We start from the raw sequence: 14,659 nt of genomic DNA, 5'->3' as shown, positions 1-14,659 counted from the left end.
CCCCGGGGATTATAGCTCGTGATCCTACTAGTAGCAATACCCCTAGCCAGCAGGTACTGGTGCAGCTCGTCACTCATAAAGGAGGACCCTCTATCACTGTGGATATAGCAGGGATATCTGAACAGAGTGAAGAGCTGGCGCAGGGCTTTTATGACGGACGTGGCAGTGGTATCGGGGCAGGGGATGGCAAAGGGGAACCGCGAGTACTCGTAGATTATGTTGAGAAAGTAGACATTGCGGTCAGTGGAGGGAAGGGGGCCCTTAAAGTAGACACTCAGTCGCTCAAAGGGGCGGGTGGCCTTGATAAGTTGTGCCTGTTCAGGACGGTAGAAGTGCGGTTTGCACTCAGCGTAGACTTGACAGTCCCCGGTCATCGTCCTGATTTCCTCAAGGGAGTAAGGCAGGTTCCAGGATTTCACGAAATGGTAAAGTCGGGTGACCCCCGGGTGGCAAAGATCTGCATGGAGGGTGTATAGCCGGTTGAGCTGCGCGCTAGCACACACTGCCCGTGATAGGGCATCAGGGGGCTCATTGAGCCTTCCAGGCCGGTACAGGATGTCATAGTTATAGGTGGAGAGTTCTATTCTCCACCTCAAAATTTTATCATTTTTGATTTTGCCCCGCTGTTGGTTGCTGAACATGAACGCAACTGAGCGCTGGTCGGTCAGCAAGGTGAACCTTTTGCTGGCGAGATAGTGCCTCCAGTGCCTAATAGCTTCCACTATGGCCTGGGCTTCTTTCTCCACCGCGGAGTGCCGAATTTCAGGGCCCTGAAGGGTACGAGAGAAGAATACTACCGGCCTTCCTGCCTGATTGAGGGTAGCAGCCAGCGCAAAGTCGGAGGCGTCACTCTCTACTTGGAAGGGAATGGTCTCGTCCACCGCATGCATCGTTGCTTTGGCAATGTCCCCTTTAATGCGGCTGAAGGTCGCGTGGGTCTCGGCTGAGAGGGGAAATGCGGTGGACTTGACCGGGGGCGGGCCTTGTCTGCGTAGTGAGGGACCCATTGGGCGTAATAGGAAAAGAAGCCCAGGCACCGTTTGAGGGCTCTGAGGGTGGAGGGAAGATGGAGTTCCAACAGGGGGCGCATACGGTCAGGGTCAGGGCCAATGACCCCATTCTCCACGACATACCCAAGGATAGCAAGTCAGGTGGTTCCGAACACACACTTGTCCCTGTTATAGGTGAGGTTAAGAGCTTTGGCCACTTGGAAAAATCGTTGGAGGTTGGGTCGTGATCCTGCCAGTCGTGACCGCAGATGGTGATGTTATCCAGATATGGGAACGTGGCCTTCAGTTGGCACTGGTCCACCATCCGGTCCATTTCCCTCTGGAAGACAGATACACCATTCGTGAGACCGAAGGGGACGCGCAGGAAGTGATAGAGCCTGCCGCCCGCCTTGAAGGTGATGTAGGGGCGGTCCTTCGGGCGGATGGGGAACTGATGGTAAGCGGATTTTAGGTCTATGGTCGAGTACACCTTGTACTGAGCTGTCTGATTGACCCCATCCGCGATGCGGGGTAAGGGGTACGCGTCAAGCTGCGTGAACCTATTGATGGTCTGGCTATAGTCCACGACCATCCTATTTTTCTGCCCAGTCTGAACAACAACCACCTGGGCCCTCCAAGGGCTTGTGCTTGGCTCAATGATCCCCTCCCTGAGCAGCCGCTGCACCTCCGACTTAATGAAGGCCCTGTCCCCCGCGCGGTACCTCCTGGTTTTAGTTGCCACAGGTTTACAGTCGGGGGTCAGGTTGGCGAACAGCGGTGGGGGAGGGATCTTGAGGGTGGAGAGGCTACAAGTGGTGTCAGTAGCGCGGCTGTTGGCATGGTGTTGGGTGGGATGTGCGGGTCGGGTGTGTGTGGTCAGTAGCGAGGTATATGACGAAGTCCCACAAAACTGAGGATTTCTGACAGTGATTGGTGGGAGGGGCCCGTCATACTCCATTGTCACACTTTTCAGGTGGCTCTGGAAGTCGAGCCCCAATAGCACAGGGGCACACAGTTGAGGCATGACCAGTAACACAAAGTTCCGATATTCTGTGCCCTGCACCACAATGTCGCTACACAACCCACCCGGATGTCTGTGGAATGCGATCCAGAAGCCATGGTGACCTTCTGGCTTACCGGCTGTGTCACGAGTCCGCAGTGTTGCACCATGTCCGGGTGAATAAAACTCTCAGTTCTGCCTGTCCACAGGCAGCTAGTCCTGTGCCCCTCCACCAGGATGTCCATCATTGGCCTTGCAAGCTGGTGTGGAGCGCTTTGGTCGAGGGTCATGGAGGCCAGATTTGCATTGCCGTCTTGGTGCCCGGTAAGCACCCGTGGGTTGGGGGCGGGGCGAGGTGGCGCCGACAAAGATGGCCGCCCCATGCCTCGCACGAGGCGTGCAGGCAAGATGGCGACCCCCATACTTCGCACGCGGCGCTGCTCGACCCTGCTCGTGGTTTGGACTTACAGGCCTTGGCGAAGTGGCCCTTCTTCCCGCAGCTGAAGCAGATAGCTTCTCGGGCCGGGCAGCGTTTTCGGGGGTGCTTCTCGAGTCCGCAGAAGTAACACTGCACGGACTCGTGACTGGCAGCAGCCGAGGTCAATTCACCAGCGGGTTGCGGGGACTTCATGGACTCGCGACTGACAGCAGCCGAGGTCGATTCGCCGGCGGGTTGCAGAGTCTGCAGCGTCCACGGGGCTGGCGGGAGATCGCGCGCCTGGAGAGCGTCAGCATTGTGCAGAGTGGCCTCCAGCATGTCGGCCAGCTCGATCGCCGAATGTAATGTAAGATCGGTGTGTTCCAGCAGCCGCTGGCACACATACACTGACCTGATCCCCGTAACGAAGGCGTCTCTTACTAGCAGCTCCACATGCTGCTCCGCCATCAGTCCCCTGCAGTCGCAGACCTGCACGAGTGTCTGTAGGGCCTGGACAAACTCAGTGTTCGACTCTCCGGCCCACTGCCGCCGTGTCGCTAAGCGTTGTCTTGCGTAGACGGTGTTCACCGGCCGCAGGTATTGTCTTTTGAGGGCGTCCAGTGCCCCTTGGTAGGTCGGCAGGTCCCTGATCAGGGAATAGACCTGCGGACTGACCCTGGAGAGGAGAATTTTGTGCATCGTTGCCGGCTCGGTTGCACGAATCTCTTCCAGGTACGATTGGAAGTATGCAAGCCAGAGTTCCAAAGCGATACTGGCTTCCGGAGATTGAGGGTCAATATCCAATCTGTCGGGTCGTAAAATGCTCTCCATGTTTTAAAATTGCTGCTAATAAAATTGATGCACCATCAATAACTCTCGGAGATGGGAGGCGAACAATAGGCTTTTATTAACAGCAAAAGTGACCACAACATCTTGGAGACTGAGGGAGGAGCAGTGCCTCCAATCGCCTTTATACAGGGGTCTGTGGGAGGAGCCACAGGAGCAGTCAGCAGAGGGGCATGTCCAGACAGGTATACACATAGTTTACCACACCATCCCAGTGCAATCCCTTGTTGAAGAGGTCAAGGTAGCCAAAGTAAGATCATTCTTGAGACTTCAAGACTCAAAAGACCCTGTCATCAAGAACATCCAGCTGGATGTGAGATCAGGCAGGAAGTGGTCAGCCAAGGTAGCAGTTGATGAGGCAGAGTCTATATTGAAGCACTAGGAGATGGTTGGGGCTACCCAGCTAGGTCACCAGGGACTTGGATGGGAAACCCATAAGTGGTGGTCATCTTCTACAGGTAAGGAGCTTGTAACGCAAGAAATACAAGAGGTAGAAGAAGAGAAGAGGTTAGCTAAAACTGCTGGCCTGGCCAAATAAGGTGCTTGGACCTGGTGGGAAAGTGTTGAACAACGACATCTATCTTGGAATGTTCTGTGGCAGATGGAACCGCTCCGCATTTCTTTTCTATGCAAAGCGGCGTATGACCTGCTGCCAACACCTGCCAACCTCAGCAGGTTGAAGATAAGACAGACAGGTGTGCTGCTTGTGGCGAGAAGGGAACACTTCAACATATTTTGAGTGCATGCAGAGTCAGTCTTTTCAATGGCATGTACACTTGGAGACATACCAATATTCTCAAAGTTGTAACAGAAGCAGCTGAGCAGAGAGTACTGCAGCACAACTTATCTCATGCCCCATGCTGCACAGAACATCGCGTATCATTTGAGAAAGAAGGCTCCAAGTCAAGGGTGTACAGCAAAAGCCCACGATCAAGCATACTTTCTTCAACCAGTGATTGGTGTGTCAAGGCTGATCTGGATGGGAAAGGCAGAGCAAATAGCTTTCACCACATTGCGTCCAGATATAATCGTATGGTTTGACACCAGTAGGGAAGTGGTTATTGGTGAACTCAGTCCCTGGGAAAGACAACATCGATGAAGCCCATGAACGCAAGTTAACCAAGTATGCAGAATTAAGACCAGAGGGTGGAAGGTCTCATACTATCCATTTGAAGTAGGTTGCCGTGGCTTTATTGCATTCATTTTCCAGAAGTGGCTGCGTGACCTTGGCTTCACTAGAAGAGAGATCAAGTCAACCAGCAGAGCTGTAGCTGAGGCAGCAGAGACAGGATCATCATGGGTGTGGACCAAGTACGTCCAGAGAGGCAGATAGTCGGACAGTGTATCCATCTTCTGCAAACCCTTTAGTAGTTGTATAGATACCTGAAGAGTAGACTATCTGTTGGATGCAAGCAACCAATGACTCTGATAGAGGCAGATGCCAAGTTTTTAAGCTCACCAGTGGGAGGTGGTACTTTAGCACTGCTGGCCCACCACCTCCAGAGACACTTGATCGTAAGCGAGCTGAAACTCCTGAAGACAGGTGGCAGATCAACAGATGATCCCATTGATGATAGCACAGAACAGTTAACATCTTAGTCCAAGTATATTTTCAATTCTTTGCAGAACTCCACACAAATATCCCCTGAATATTTGCCACATTTCTTCCGTACTTTTCCCTGAGAACATCTGCTCCCAACTTAAGCTTCCAATTTCCTGCCTGATAGCCTCATAACTCCCCTTACTCCAATTAAATGTTTTTCTAACTTGTCTGTTCCTATCTCTCTCCAATGCTATTGAAAAGGAGATGAAATTATGACCACTATCTCCAAAATACTCTCCCACTGAGAGATCTGATGCCTGACCAGGTTCATTTCCCAGTACCAAATCAAGTACAGTCTCTCCTTTTGTAGACTTAGCTACATATTGTGTCAAGAAACCTTCTTGGACACACCAAACAAACTCCACCCATCTGAACCCCTTGCTCTAGGGAGATGCCAATCGATATTTGGGAAATTAAAATCTCCCGCCACAACAACCTTGTTGTTATTACACCTTTTCAGGATCTGTTTCCCTATCTGCTCCTCAATATCCCTGTTACAATTGAGCGGCCTATAAAAAGCACCCAGTAAAGTTATTGACCCCCTCCTGTTTCTAACTTCCACCCACAGAAACTCCGTAGAGAATCCCTCCATGACTTCCTCCTTTTCTGCAGCCGTGACACTATCTTTTGCCTACCTACATATATTAAATAGTTAAATTTGAAAAACAGTGCAAAAACAGAGAAAATCTGAAGTAGGTTCATCTTTCCTGTGAAAAATGTACCATCTGTCTGTATTTTGAGATTGAGGGCACCACTGTAGTGTATTGTTTAGTGTGAGGCTGTTATAACTCGGAATCAGAATTTGGAGTTCAATTCCAGCCTCTTCGCTAAGGAGTTTGTACATACTCGCCATGACCACATGCGCTTCCTCCAGGTGCACTGATTTCCTCTCACAGTCCAAAGACAGGCCAGTTAGTGGGTTAACTGGTCATTGTAAATGTCCTGTGATTAGGTTAGGGTTAAATCAGTGTATTGCTGGGTGGTGTGGCTCATTGGCCAAAAGGGCCTGTTTCACACTGTATCGCTAAATGAATAAAATAAATAAGCTTAGATCAGGTTAACCCTCAGCCTTTGACGTTCTGAAGAAAGCAACTCAGGTTTTTCCACCAAATCTAGTCTGTGTCCTGATGAAATATCAACTCTTTATTCATTTCCACTGATGTTGCCTGACCTGCTGAGTTCCTCCAGTATTTTGTGTGCAACTGTTCCACTGAGCCTCTATCCATTTTGCCTGCCTCATTCAATCTTTGATCATTTCATACATTTTTTTGTTTTGCTCAGACGCTACCCATATTATTCACTGCGCAGCTTGCTTCTCCCATTTTCTGTAGGAATCCCACATTTTCACTGATATCCGAAGAAAGAAACTTTCTTCCTTTCCCCAGGGGATTTGTGAGCCATCACCTGAGCCACATCCAGCAAGGGATGATAGAAAAATGGAAGGCAATGTATGAGGGAAGGGTTAGATTAATTTGTGGAGCAGGTTAAAAGATGATTTCTAATGCCACCACAATCTCTAATGCTACCTCTTACAGAACCTTGGGGTGTAGTTTCACTGGTCCGGGTGACTTGCATACCTTTAAGTCTTTCAGCTTTTTGAGCACCTTCTCGCTTGTAACAGTAACTGCACCCACTTCTCTTCCTTCACACACTACAATATTAGACACACTGCCAGTGTCTTCCACAGTGAAGACTGATGCAAAATACTCATTTAGTTCATCAACCATCTCCTTGTCCCCCATTATTATTTCTCCTGCCTCATTTTCTAGCGGTCCTATATCCACGCTCATTCCATTTTGATCTTTAACATAATTGAAAAAACTTTTACTATGCACTTTGATATTACTTGCTAGCTTACTTTCATATTTCACCTTTTTTCCCCTTCTAATGATTTTATTTTTAGTTGCTCTCTGTAGGTTTAAAAAAACCTTCCCTTTCCTCAATCTCCCCACTAATTTTTGCTTTGTTGTATGCTCTTTCTTTTGCTGTTACAATAGCTTTGACTTCCCTTGTCAGCCACAGTTGTACCATTTGAGTGTTTCTTTATTTTTGGAATACACATGTCCTGCACCTTCCTCATTTTCTTCCGAAAATCAAGCAATTGCTGCTCGGCTATCATCCCTGCCAGCATCTCCTTCCAATTTACTTTGGCCAACTCCTCTCTTATACCACTGTAATTCCACTGAAATACTGCTATATCAGGCTTTACTTTCTCCCTGTCAAATTTAAAGTTGAACTCAATCCTATTGTTATCACTCAGAGACACACACTTAATCATTTTGGAAAATTGTGTGTGTGTATATTCCCATGCGTATATTACTGTGTGTAATCCTCTGTGTATACATCTGTCTGTGTGTATGTGCGTGCGAGTGTATGTTTATTCCTGTGTGTGTGTGTATGAGAGAGAGAGTCTATTCCTGTGGGTGGGTATATGTGCTCCTTTGTGTGTTAGTGTGTGGGTATTCCTGTGTGGGTGTGAGTGCCTGTGCATTCCTCTGTGTGTCTTACTGTGTCTGTGTAACTGTATGCTTTGTATTCCTTTGAGTGTGCGTATTCCCACGTGTGTGTGTGTGTGTGTGTGTGTGTGTGTGTGTGTATTCCTGTGTGCTTATATTCGTGTGTGTGAGAGAGAGAGAAAGAAATACTGTGGGATGGGTATATTCTTCTCTGTGTGTGTGTGTGTGTGCGCGGGTATTCCTGCACTTTGTGCATGTGTGCGCGCATTCCTCTGTGTGTACTCCCGTGTCTGGGCACGTGTGTTTGAGCATTTCATATTCCTGTGAGTCTGTGTATTCTCATGTGTGTACTCCTGCACCTATGTGTATTCCCAGGTGTGTGTGTGTATATTTTGGCATTTGTGTGTGTGTATTCCTGTGTGTGTGCGTGTTCCCTCATGTGTTTTTATTCCTCTGTGTGTGTGTGTGTGTATATTCCCATGTACGTGTGTTTGTGTGTGAGTATATTTCTGTGCATTTATGTGTGCTTGTATTCATGTATGTGTGTATTACTGTGTGCGTGTATTACCACGTGTGCATATTACTGGGTGTGCGCGAATGCGTATTACTGCGTGTGTGTATTCCCGTGTGTGTGTACTTTTATTCCCATGTGTATGTGTGTGTATTCCCATGTGTTTGTGCATGTGTTCATGTGTTTGTGTAAGTGTGTGTATTCCCATGTGTTTGTATGTGCTCCCGTGTGTCCGTGTGCGCATGTGTTCCCAGGCATGTGTGAGTGTGTATTCCCGTTGCGTGTGTGCAAGTGTGTATTCCTGTGTGAGTGTGTGCCTTTGTGTATTCCCATGTGTTTATTCCCATGTGTTTTTGTGTGTGTGTATTCCGGTGTATTCCCATGTGTTTGTGCATGTATTCACGTGTTTGTGTAATTGTGTGTATTCCCGTGCATGTGTATGTATATTCCTGTGTGTTTATGTGTGTGTATTCCCATGTTGGCGTGTGCTTCCCTGTGTGTCCGTGTGCTACTTTGCGCCCTTGTGTGCGTGTGTGCTTCCATGTGTGTGCTTCCCAGTGTGTACATGCGCATGTGTTCCCAGGCTTGTGTGCATGCACATATTCCCATGTGCGTGCGTGTCCCCCTGCCTGTGTGTATTCACGTGCGCGTGTTCCCGTGTACGTGTGTGTATTCCTGTACTTGTGTATTCCCATGCATATATTGCTGTGGTTATTCCTCTGTGTATACATCTGTCTGTCTGTCTGTGTGAACCAGAGAGAGAATGAGAAAATTATTGTGGGGGGGTGTGTGTGTGTGTGTATTCTTCTGTGTGTGCGCACGTGGGTATTCCTGCACTTTTTGTGTGTGTGTGTGTGTGTGTGTGTGCACGCATTCCTCTATATGTACTCCTGTCTGGCTGTGGGAAATGAATGTACAAGGGTATACATGCTATCGTAGGGACAGAAATGTGGGCAGAGGGGGTGGGGTGGCCCTGTTGGTGAGGAATGAGATTCAGTCCTTTGCAAGGGGGGACATAGGGTCAGGAGAAGTAGAGTCTGTGTGGATAGAACTGAGGAACAGTAAAGGCAAAAGCACCCAAATGGGTGTTGTCTACAGGCCACCAAACAGTAGCATGGATATTGGGTGCAAGTTGAATAGGGAGTTAACATTGGCATGTGGCAAAGGTAATGTCGCAGTAGTTATGGGGGATTTCAACATGCAGGTGAACTGGGAGAATCAGGTTGGTGCTGTACCACAGGATAGGGAGTTTGTAGAGTGCCTACGGGATGCATTCTTGGAACAGCTTGTACGAGAGCCGACCAGGGACAAAACTATTCTGGATTTAGTGTTATGTAATGAACAGGATTTGATAAGCGATCTCGCAGTAAAGGAGCCATTAGGAGGTAGTGATCACAATATGATAAGCTTTTATCTGCAATTTGAGAAGGATAAGGGCAGCTCGGAGGTGTCAGTGTTGCAGATGAACAGGGGAAACTATGGAGCCATGAGGGAGGAGCTGGCCAAAGTTGACTGGGCGGATAGCCTAGCAGAAAAGACAGTGGAACAGCAATGGCAGGTATTCTTGGGAATAATGCACAAGGTGCAAAATCAGTTCATCCCCCAGAGAAGGAAGGATTCAAAGGGGGGAAAGGGGCCACAGTGGTTGACAAAGGAAGTCAGAGATTGCATAGCATTAAAAAGAAAGGAAATATGACAGAGCTAAGGTGAGTGGGAGGACAGATGATTGGGAAGTGTTTAAGGAACAACAGAACTTAACTAAAAAGACAATACGGGGAGAAAAAATGAGGTACGAACGCAAGCTAGCCAGGAATATAAAGGAAGATAGCAAAAGCCTTTTTAGGTATGTGAAGAGAAAGAAGATAGTTAAGAACAACTTTGGGCCCTTGAAGAATGAATTGGGTGAAATTGTTATGGGAAACAGAGAAATGGCAGAAGAATTTAATAAGTACTTTAGATCTGTTTTCACTAAGGAAGACACAAGCAATCTCCCAGATGTATGGATGGGCCAAGGACATAGGGTAACAGAGGAAATGAAACAGATTGACATTCGGAAGGAAACGGTGATGAGAAGACTGATGGGACTGAAGGCTGACAAATCCCCAGGTCCAGATGGTCTGCACCCTAGGGTACTAAAGGAGGTGGCCCTAGAAATTGCGGATGCATTGGTAATCATTTTCCAATGTTCCTTAGATTCAGGATCAGTCCCTGAGGATTGGAGAATGGCTAATGTTATCCCACTTTTTAAGAAAGGAGGGAGGGAGAAAACAGAGAACTATTGACCTGTCAGCTTGACATCGGTGGTGGGAAAGATGCTAGAGTCCATTATTAAGGATGAAATAGTGGCATATCTAGATAGCAGTGATAGGATTGGGCTGAGCCAGCATGGATCTACCAAGGGTAAATCATGCTTGATTAATCTGTTGGAGTTTTTCGAGGATGTAACCAGGAAGTTAGACAGGGGAGATCCAGTGGATGTAGTGTACCTCGATTTTCAGAAGGCATTTGATAAGGTCCCACATAGAAGATTGGTGGGTAAAATCAAAGCTCAGGGCATCGGGGGAAGGCATTGACATGGATAGAAAACTGGTTGGCAGATAGAAAGCAAAGGGTAGCGGTGAATGGGTGTTTCTTGGAATGGCAGGTGGTGACTAGTGGGGTGCCACAGGGCTCGGTATTGGGACCACAGCTGTTTACCATTTACGTTAACGATTTGGATGAAGGCATAGAAAATAACATCAGCAAATTTGCTGATGATACTAAGCTGGGTGGCAGTGTGACGTGATGAGGATGTTAGGAGAATTCAGGGTGACTTGGATAGGCTGGGTGAGTGGGCAGATACTTGGCAGATGGCGTTTAATGTGAATAAGTGTGAGGTTATCCACTTTGGGAGTAAGAACAGGAAGGCAGATTATTATCTGAACGGTGTAGAGTTGGGTAAGGGAGAAATACAAAGAGATCTCGGAGTCCTTGTTCATCAGTCACTGAAGGTGAATGAGCAAGTGCAGCAGGCAGTGAAGAAGGCTAATGGAATGTTGGCCTTTATTACAAAGGGAATTGAGTACAAGAGCAAGGAAATCCTCTTGCATTTGTACAGAGCCCTGGTGAGACCACACCTGGAGTATTGTGTACAGTTTTGGTCTCCAGGGTTAAGGAAGGACATCCTGGCTGTAGAGGAAGTGCAGCGTAGATTCACGAGGTTAATTCCTGGGATGTCTGGACTGTCTTACGCAGAGAGGTTAGAGAGACTGGGCTTGTACACGCTGGAATTAAGGAGATTGAGAGGGGATCTGATTGAAACATATAAGATTATTAAGGGATTGGACAAGATAGAGGCAGGAAATATGTTCCAGATGCTGGGAGAGTCCAGTACCAGAGGGCATGGTTTGAGAATAAGGGGTAGGTCATTTAGGACAGAGCTAAGGAAAAATTTCCTCTCCCAGAGAGTTGTGGGGGTCTGGAATGCACTGCCTCGGAAGGTAGTGGAGGCCAATTCTCTGGATGCTTTCAAGAAGGAGCTAGATAGGTATCTTATGGATAGGGGAATCAAGGGATATGGGGACAAGGCAGGAACCGGGTATTGATAGTAATTGATCAGCCATGATCTCAAAATGGCGGTGCAGACTCGAAGGGCCGAATGGTCTACTTCTGCACCTATTGTCTATTGTGTGTTTGAGTGTTTCATATTCCTGTGAGTATGTGTATTCCTCTGGGTATTCGTGTGTGTGTGTGTATTCCAATGTGTTGTGTATATATATCTGTGTGTGTGTGTGTGTGTGTCTGTGAGTGTAGGCCGTGTAATTGCACTACAGCTTTATAAGATTGGCAGCATCTGTAATTTTGTTCTTGTCTCTTTATTTAGCTGCTTACATCACTGTCAGCAGCCAGGCATGTACTGAAATGGTTCAGTTATTTGTGTGACACTGTGTTCGTTTAGGCCCGGTACAAAGCCAAAGAAATATCGTCTGGCATTTACCCACACATCTTGCAGAGGAAGAGGTGGAACACGAAGCTTCAAGGTGGCAGTCCTGTCAACCTCCAAGCAATGGGTCGGCCAAACGTCACCCCACAGGGTGGTAAGTGAATGAACAATCCTTTTCAATGTATTTACCCCTCTCCCTCAGCCTTTCCCCTCTAGTTTTAGTTGCCTCTACTCTACCATGGGGAAAAGTCACTCACCATTTGCCCAATCTCTGCCTCTCATAAAGTGGGTGGTAGAGGAGTGGTTAGCACAATGCTTTAGAGTGCCAGTGATCAATTCCCACTGCTGTCTGTAAGGAGCTTGTATGTTCACTCTGTGACCGTGTGTGTTTCCTCCAGGTGCTCCAGTTTCCTCTCGATTCCAAAGACATATGGTTTAAGATTAGTAGGTTGTGGGCATGTTACATTGACACCAGAAGTGTGGTGACACTTGCGGGGGCCCCCAGCACATCCTCTGTGTTAGTCATTGACATTAGTGATGCATTTCACTGAATGTTTCAACGTATGTGCGACAAATGAAGCTAATCTGTAAATCTTATCAAGTCTCCCTTCAGCCTCCTTTGCTTAAGAAAAGCAAATGCAGTTTGTCCAATCCCTCCCGATAACTGCGTATCCTCTGCACCCTCTCCAACATAACCATTTCCTGTAGAGTGATGATCCTGACTCCCTATGAGGACAGACTGTAGAGGTTTGCTTTGCTTTCCATGGAGGTGGGACCTGGTAGAAGTGTACAGGTTTCTGAGGGCCATATGTAGGTGGAGAGTATGAAACTTCTCTCAATGGCAGAGATGCCGAGAACAACAGAACGAAGAAGAAATGGAGATTGGGGTCCACGTCAATCGATCCCTCGACATTGCTGAGCAAGTTGATTGGGTGGTTAAGAAGGAGTACAGTGTGTCAGCCTTCGTTAGTCAGGGGATTGAGTTCAAGAGCCACAAGGTAATGTTACCCCTCTGGTTACTCCTCTTGGATTAGCATTTTCAGTTCTGGTCACCTTATTATAGGAAGGATGTGGAAGCTTTAGAAAGGGCGCAGAGGACATTTACCAGGATGCTGCCTGGATATCTTATGAGGATCAGTTGATAGAGATGGGGATTTGCTCCTTGAAGTGAAGGAGGATGAAAGATTACTTGATAGCAGTATACAAGGTGCTGATAGACACAGATAGAGTGGACAGCCATGGTTTTTTTTCTGAGGGCATGAATGGCTCATACAAGGGGGCAGAATTTTAAAGTGTTTGTAAGGAAGTGTAGGGGGGGTGTCAGAGGTATATTTCTTTTTAGACAAAGTGGTGGATGTATGGAGTGTACTGCCAGGGGTAATAAGGGACAATGAACAAATACAATCAATAAAAGAAAAAATGGAGGGTTATAAGACCATAAGACATAGGAGTAGAATGAGGCCATTCAGGCCATCGAGTCCACTCCACCATTTCATCATAGCTGAACCCGGATCTTATTCAACCCCATACACCTGACCTCTCACCATATCCCTTGATGCCCCAAGCAATCAGGAATCTATATCAAATTCTGCTTCGAATATACCCATGGACTTCATCGCAGTCTGTAGCAGAGTAGTCCACAGATTCGCTACTCTCTGACTAAAAAAATTACTCCTTACCTCTGGTCTAAAAGGTCGCCCCTCAATTTTGAGGCTGTACCGTCTAGTTCTGGATACCCCCACCATAGGAAACATCATCTCCACATTTACGCCATCTAGTCCTTTCAATATTCGGTAGGTTTCAATGAGATCCCCACTCATTCTTCTAAATTCCAGTGTGAGCAGGCCGAAAACTGCCAAACTCTCCTCATGTTAACCCCTTCATTCCCAGAATAATCTACGTGAACCTCCTCTGGACTCTCTGCAATGACAACACATTTTTTCTGACACAATGGGCCCAAAATTATTGACTATACTCAAAGTGCAGCCTGACTAGTGTCTTATAAAGGCTCAGCATTATCTCCTTGTTTTTATATTCTATTCTCCTTGAAATAAATGCCAACATTGCATTTGCCTTCTTTACCACAGACTCACCCTGTAAATTAAACTTCTGGGAGTCTTGCACAAGGGCTTCTAAGTCTCTTTGCTCTTCTGATGTTTGAATTATGTAGAAGGGAAGAGTTATATTGATCTTAAAGTATGTTAAAATGTCAGCACAACATCATGGCTGAAGGGCCTGTACTGTTTATGTTCAAAGACTTAGGGTAAAGGGTAGATGGATTGGAAAGTATCTATGGAACAACTTCCTTCCCCAAGAGGGTTTTGAACCTGGGATTAACTAAGGGGACAGTGAAGACCGAGATCATCACAACATTTATGAAGTGTCTGGAGAAGCAGTTGAATCAGCAAGACTGAAAGGGAACAAGTGCTGATAAATGGGATTGGTGTAGATAGGCACCTGATGGTCATGAACGTCACATGATGAGCCCAAGGGCCTGTTTGTGTATTATTTGACTCTATGATCCCTGAAAGCAAGAATTGCACAGTTAATTAATTGCAAACAAGAGAAAATCTGCAGATACTGGAACTCTAAGCAACACACACAAAATAGTGGAGGAACTCAGCAAGCCAGGAAAAAAGGGTGCTGAACACTGAGGCTGGTGGACGTATGTGCACATCTGGTCTTACCCCATCCTCCTGCCACCCTATCAAGGATAAACCTCCTCTTGTTTTCACCTACCAGCCCACCAGCCTCCGCGTCCAGCACATAATTCTCTGAAACTTCAGCCATCTCCAATGAGATCCCACCATCAAACAAATCTCCCCCTCCCCCACCAACTTGCTGTTTTCTGTAGAGATCGCACCCTACGTGGACTCTCTTGTCCATTCGTCCCTCCCCACTGATCTCCTTCCTG

General features: G+C 47.2%; 1 protein-coding gene across 1 annotated transcript in view; it reads left to right on the top strand.

Moving 5' to 3' along the window:
* Nucleotides 1-14,659, top strand: part of LOC140737420 (uncharacterized) — a 108,621-nt gene that overhangs the window by 60,287 nt on the left and 33,675 nt on the right. The window contains exon 8 of the mRNA XM_073063907.1: nt 11,761-11,899. Within this exon, the coding sequence (XP_072920008.1) occupies nt 11,761-11,899 (139 nt within the window). The remainder of the gene's footprint in view (nt 1-11,760; nt 11,900-14,659) is intronic.

The sequence above is a fragment of the Hemitrygon akajei genome, chromosome 12 (genome assembly GCF_048418815.1).
Source record: "Hemitrygon akajei chromosome 12, sHemAka1.3, whole genome shotgun sequence".
NCBI lineage: Eukaryota > Metazoa > Chordata > Chondrichthyes > Myliobatiformes > Dasyatidae > Hemitrygon > Hemitrygon akajei.
This window is presented reverse-complemented; position numbering and strand designations above follow the sequence as displayed.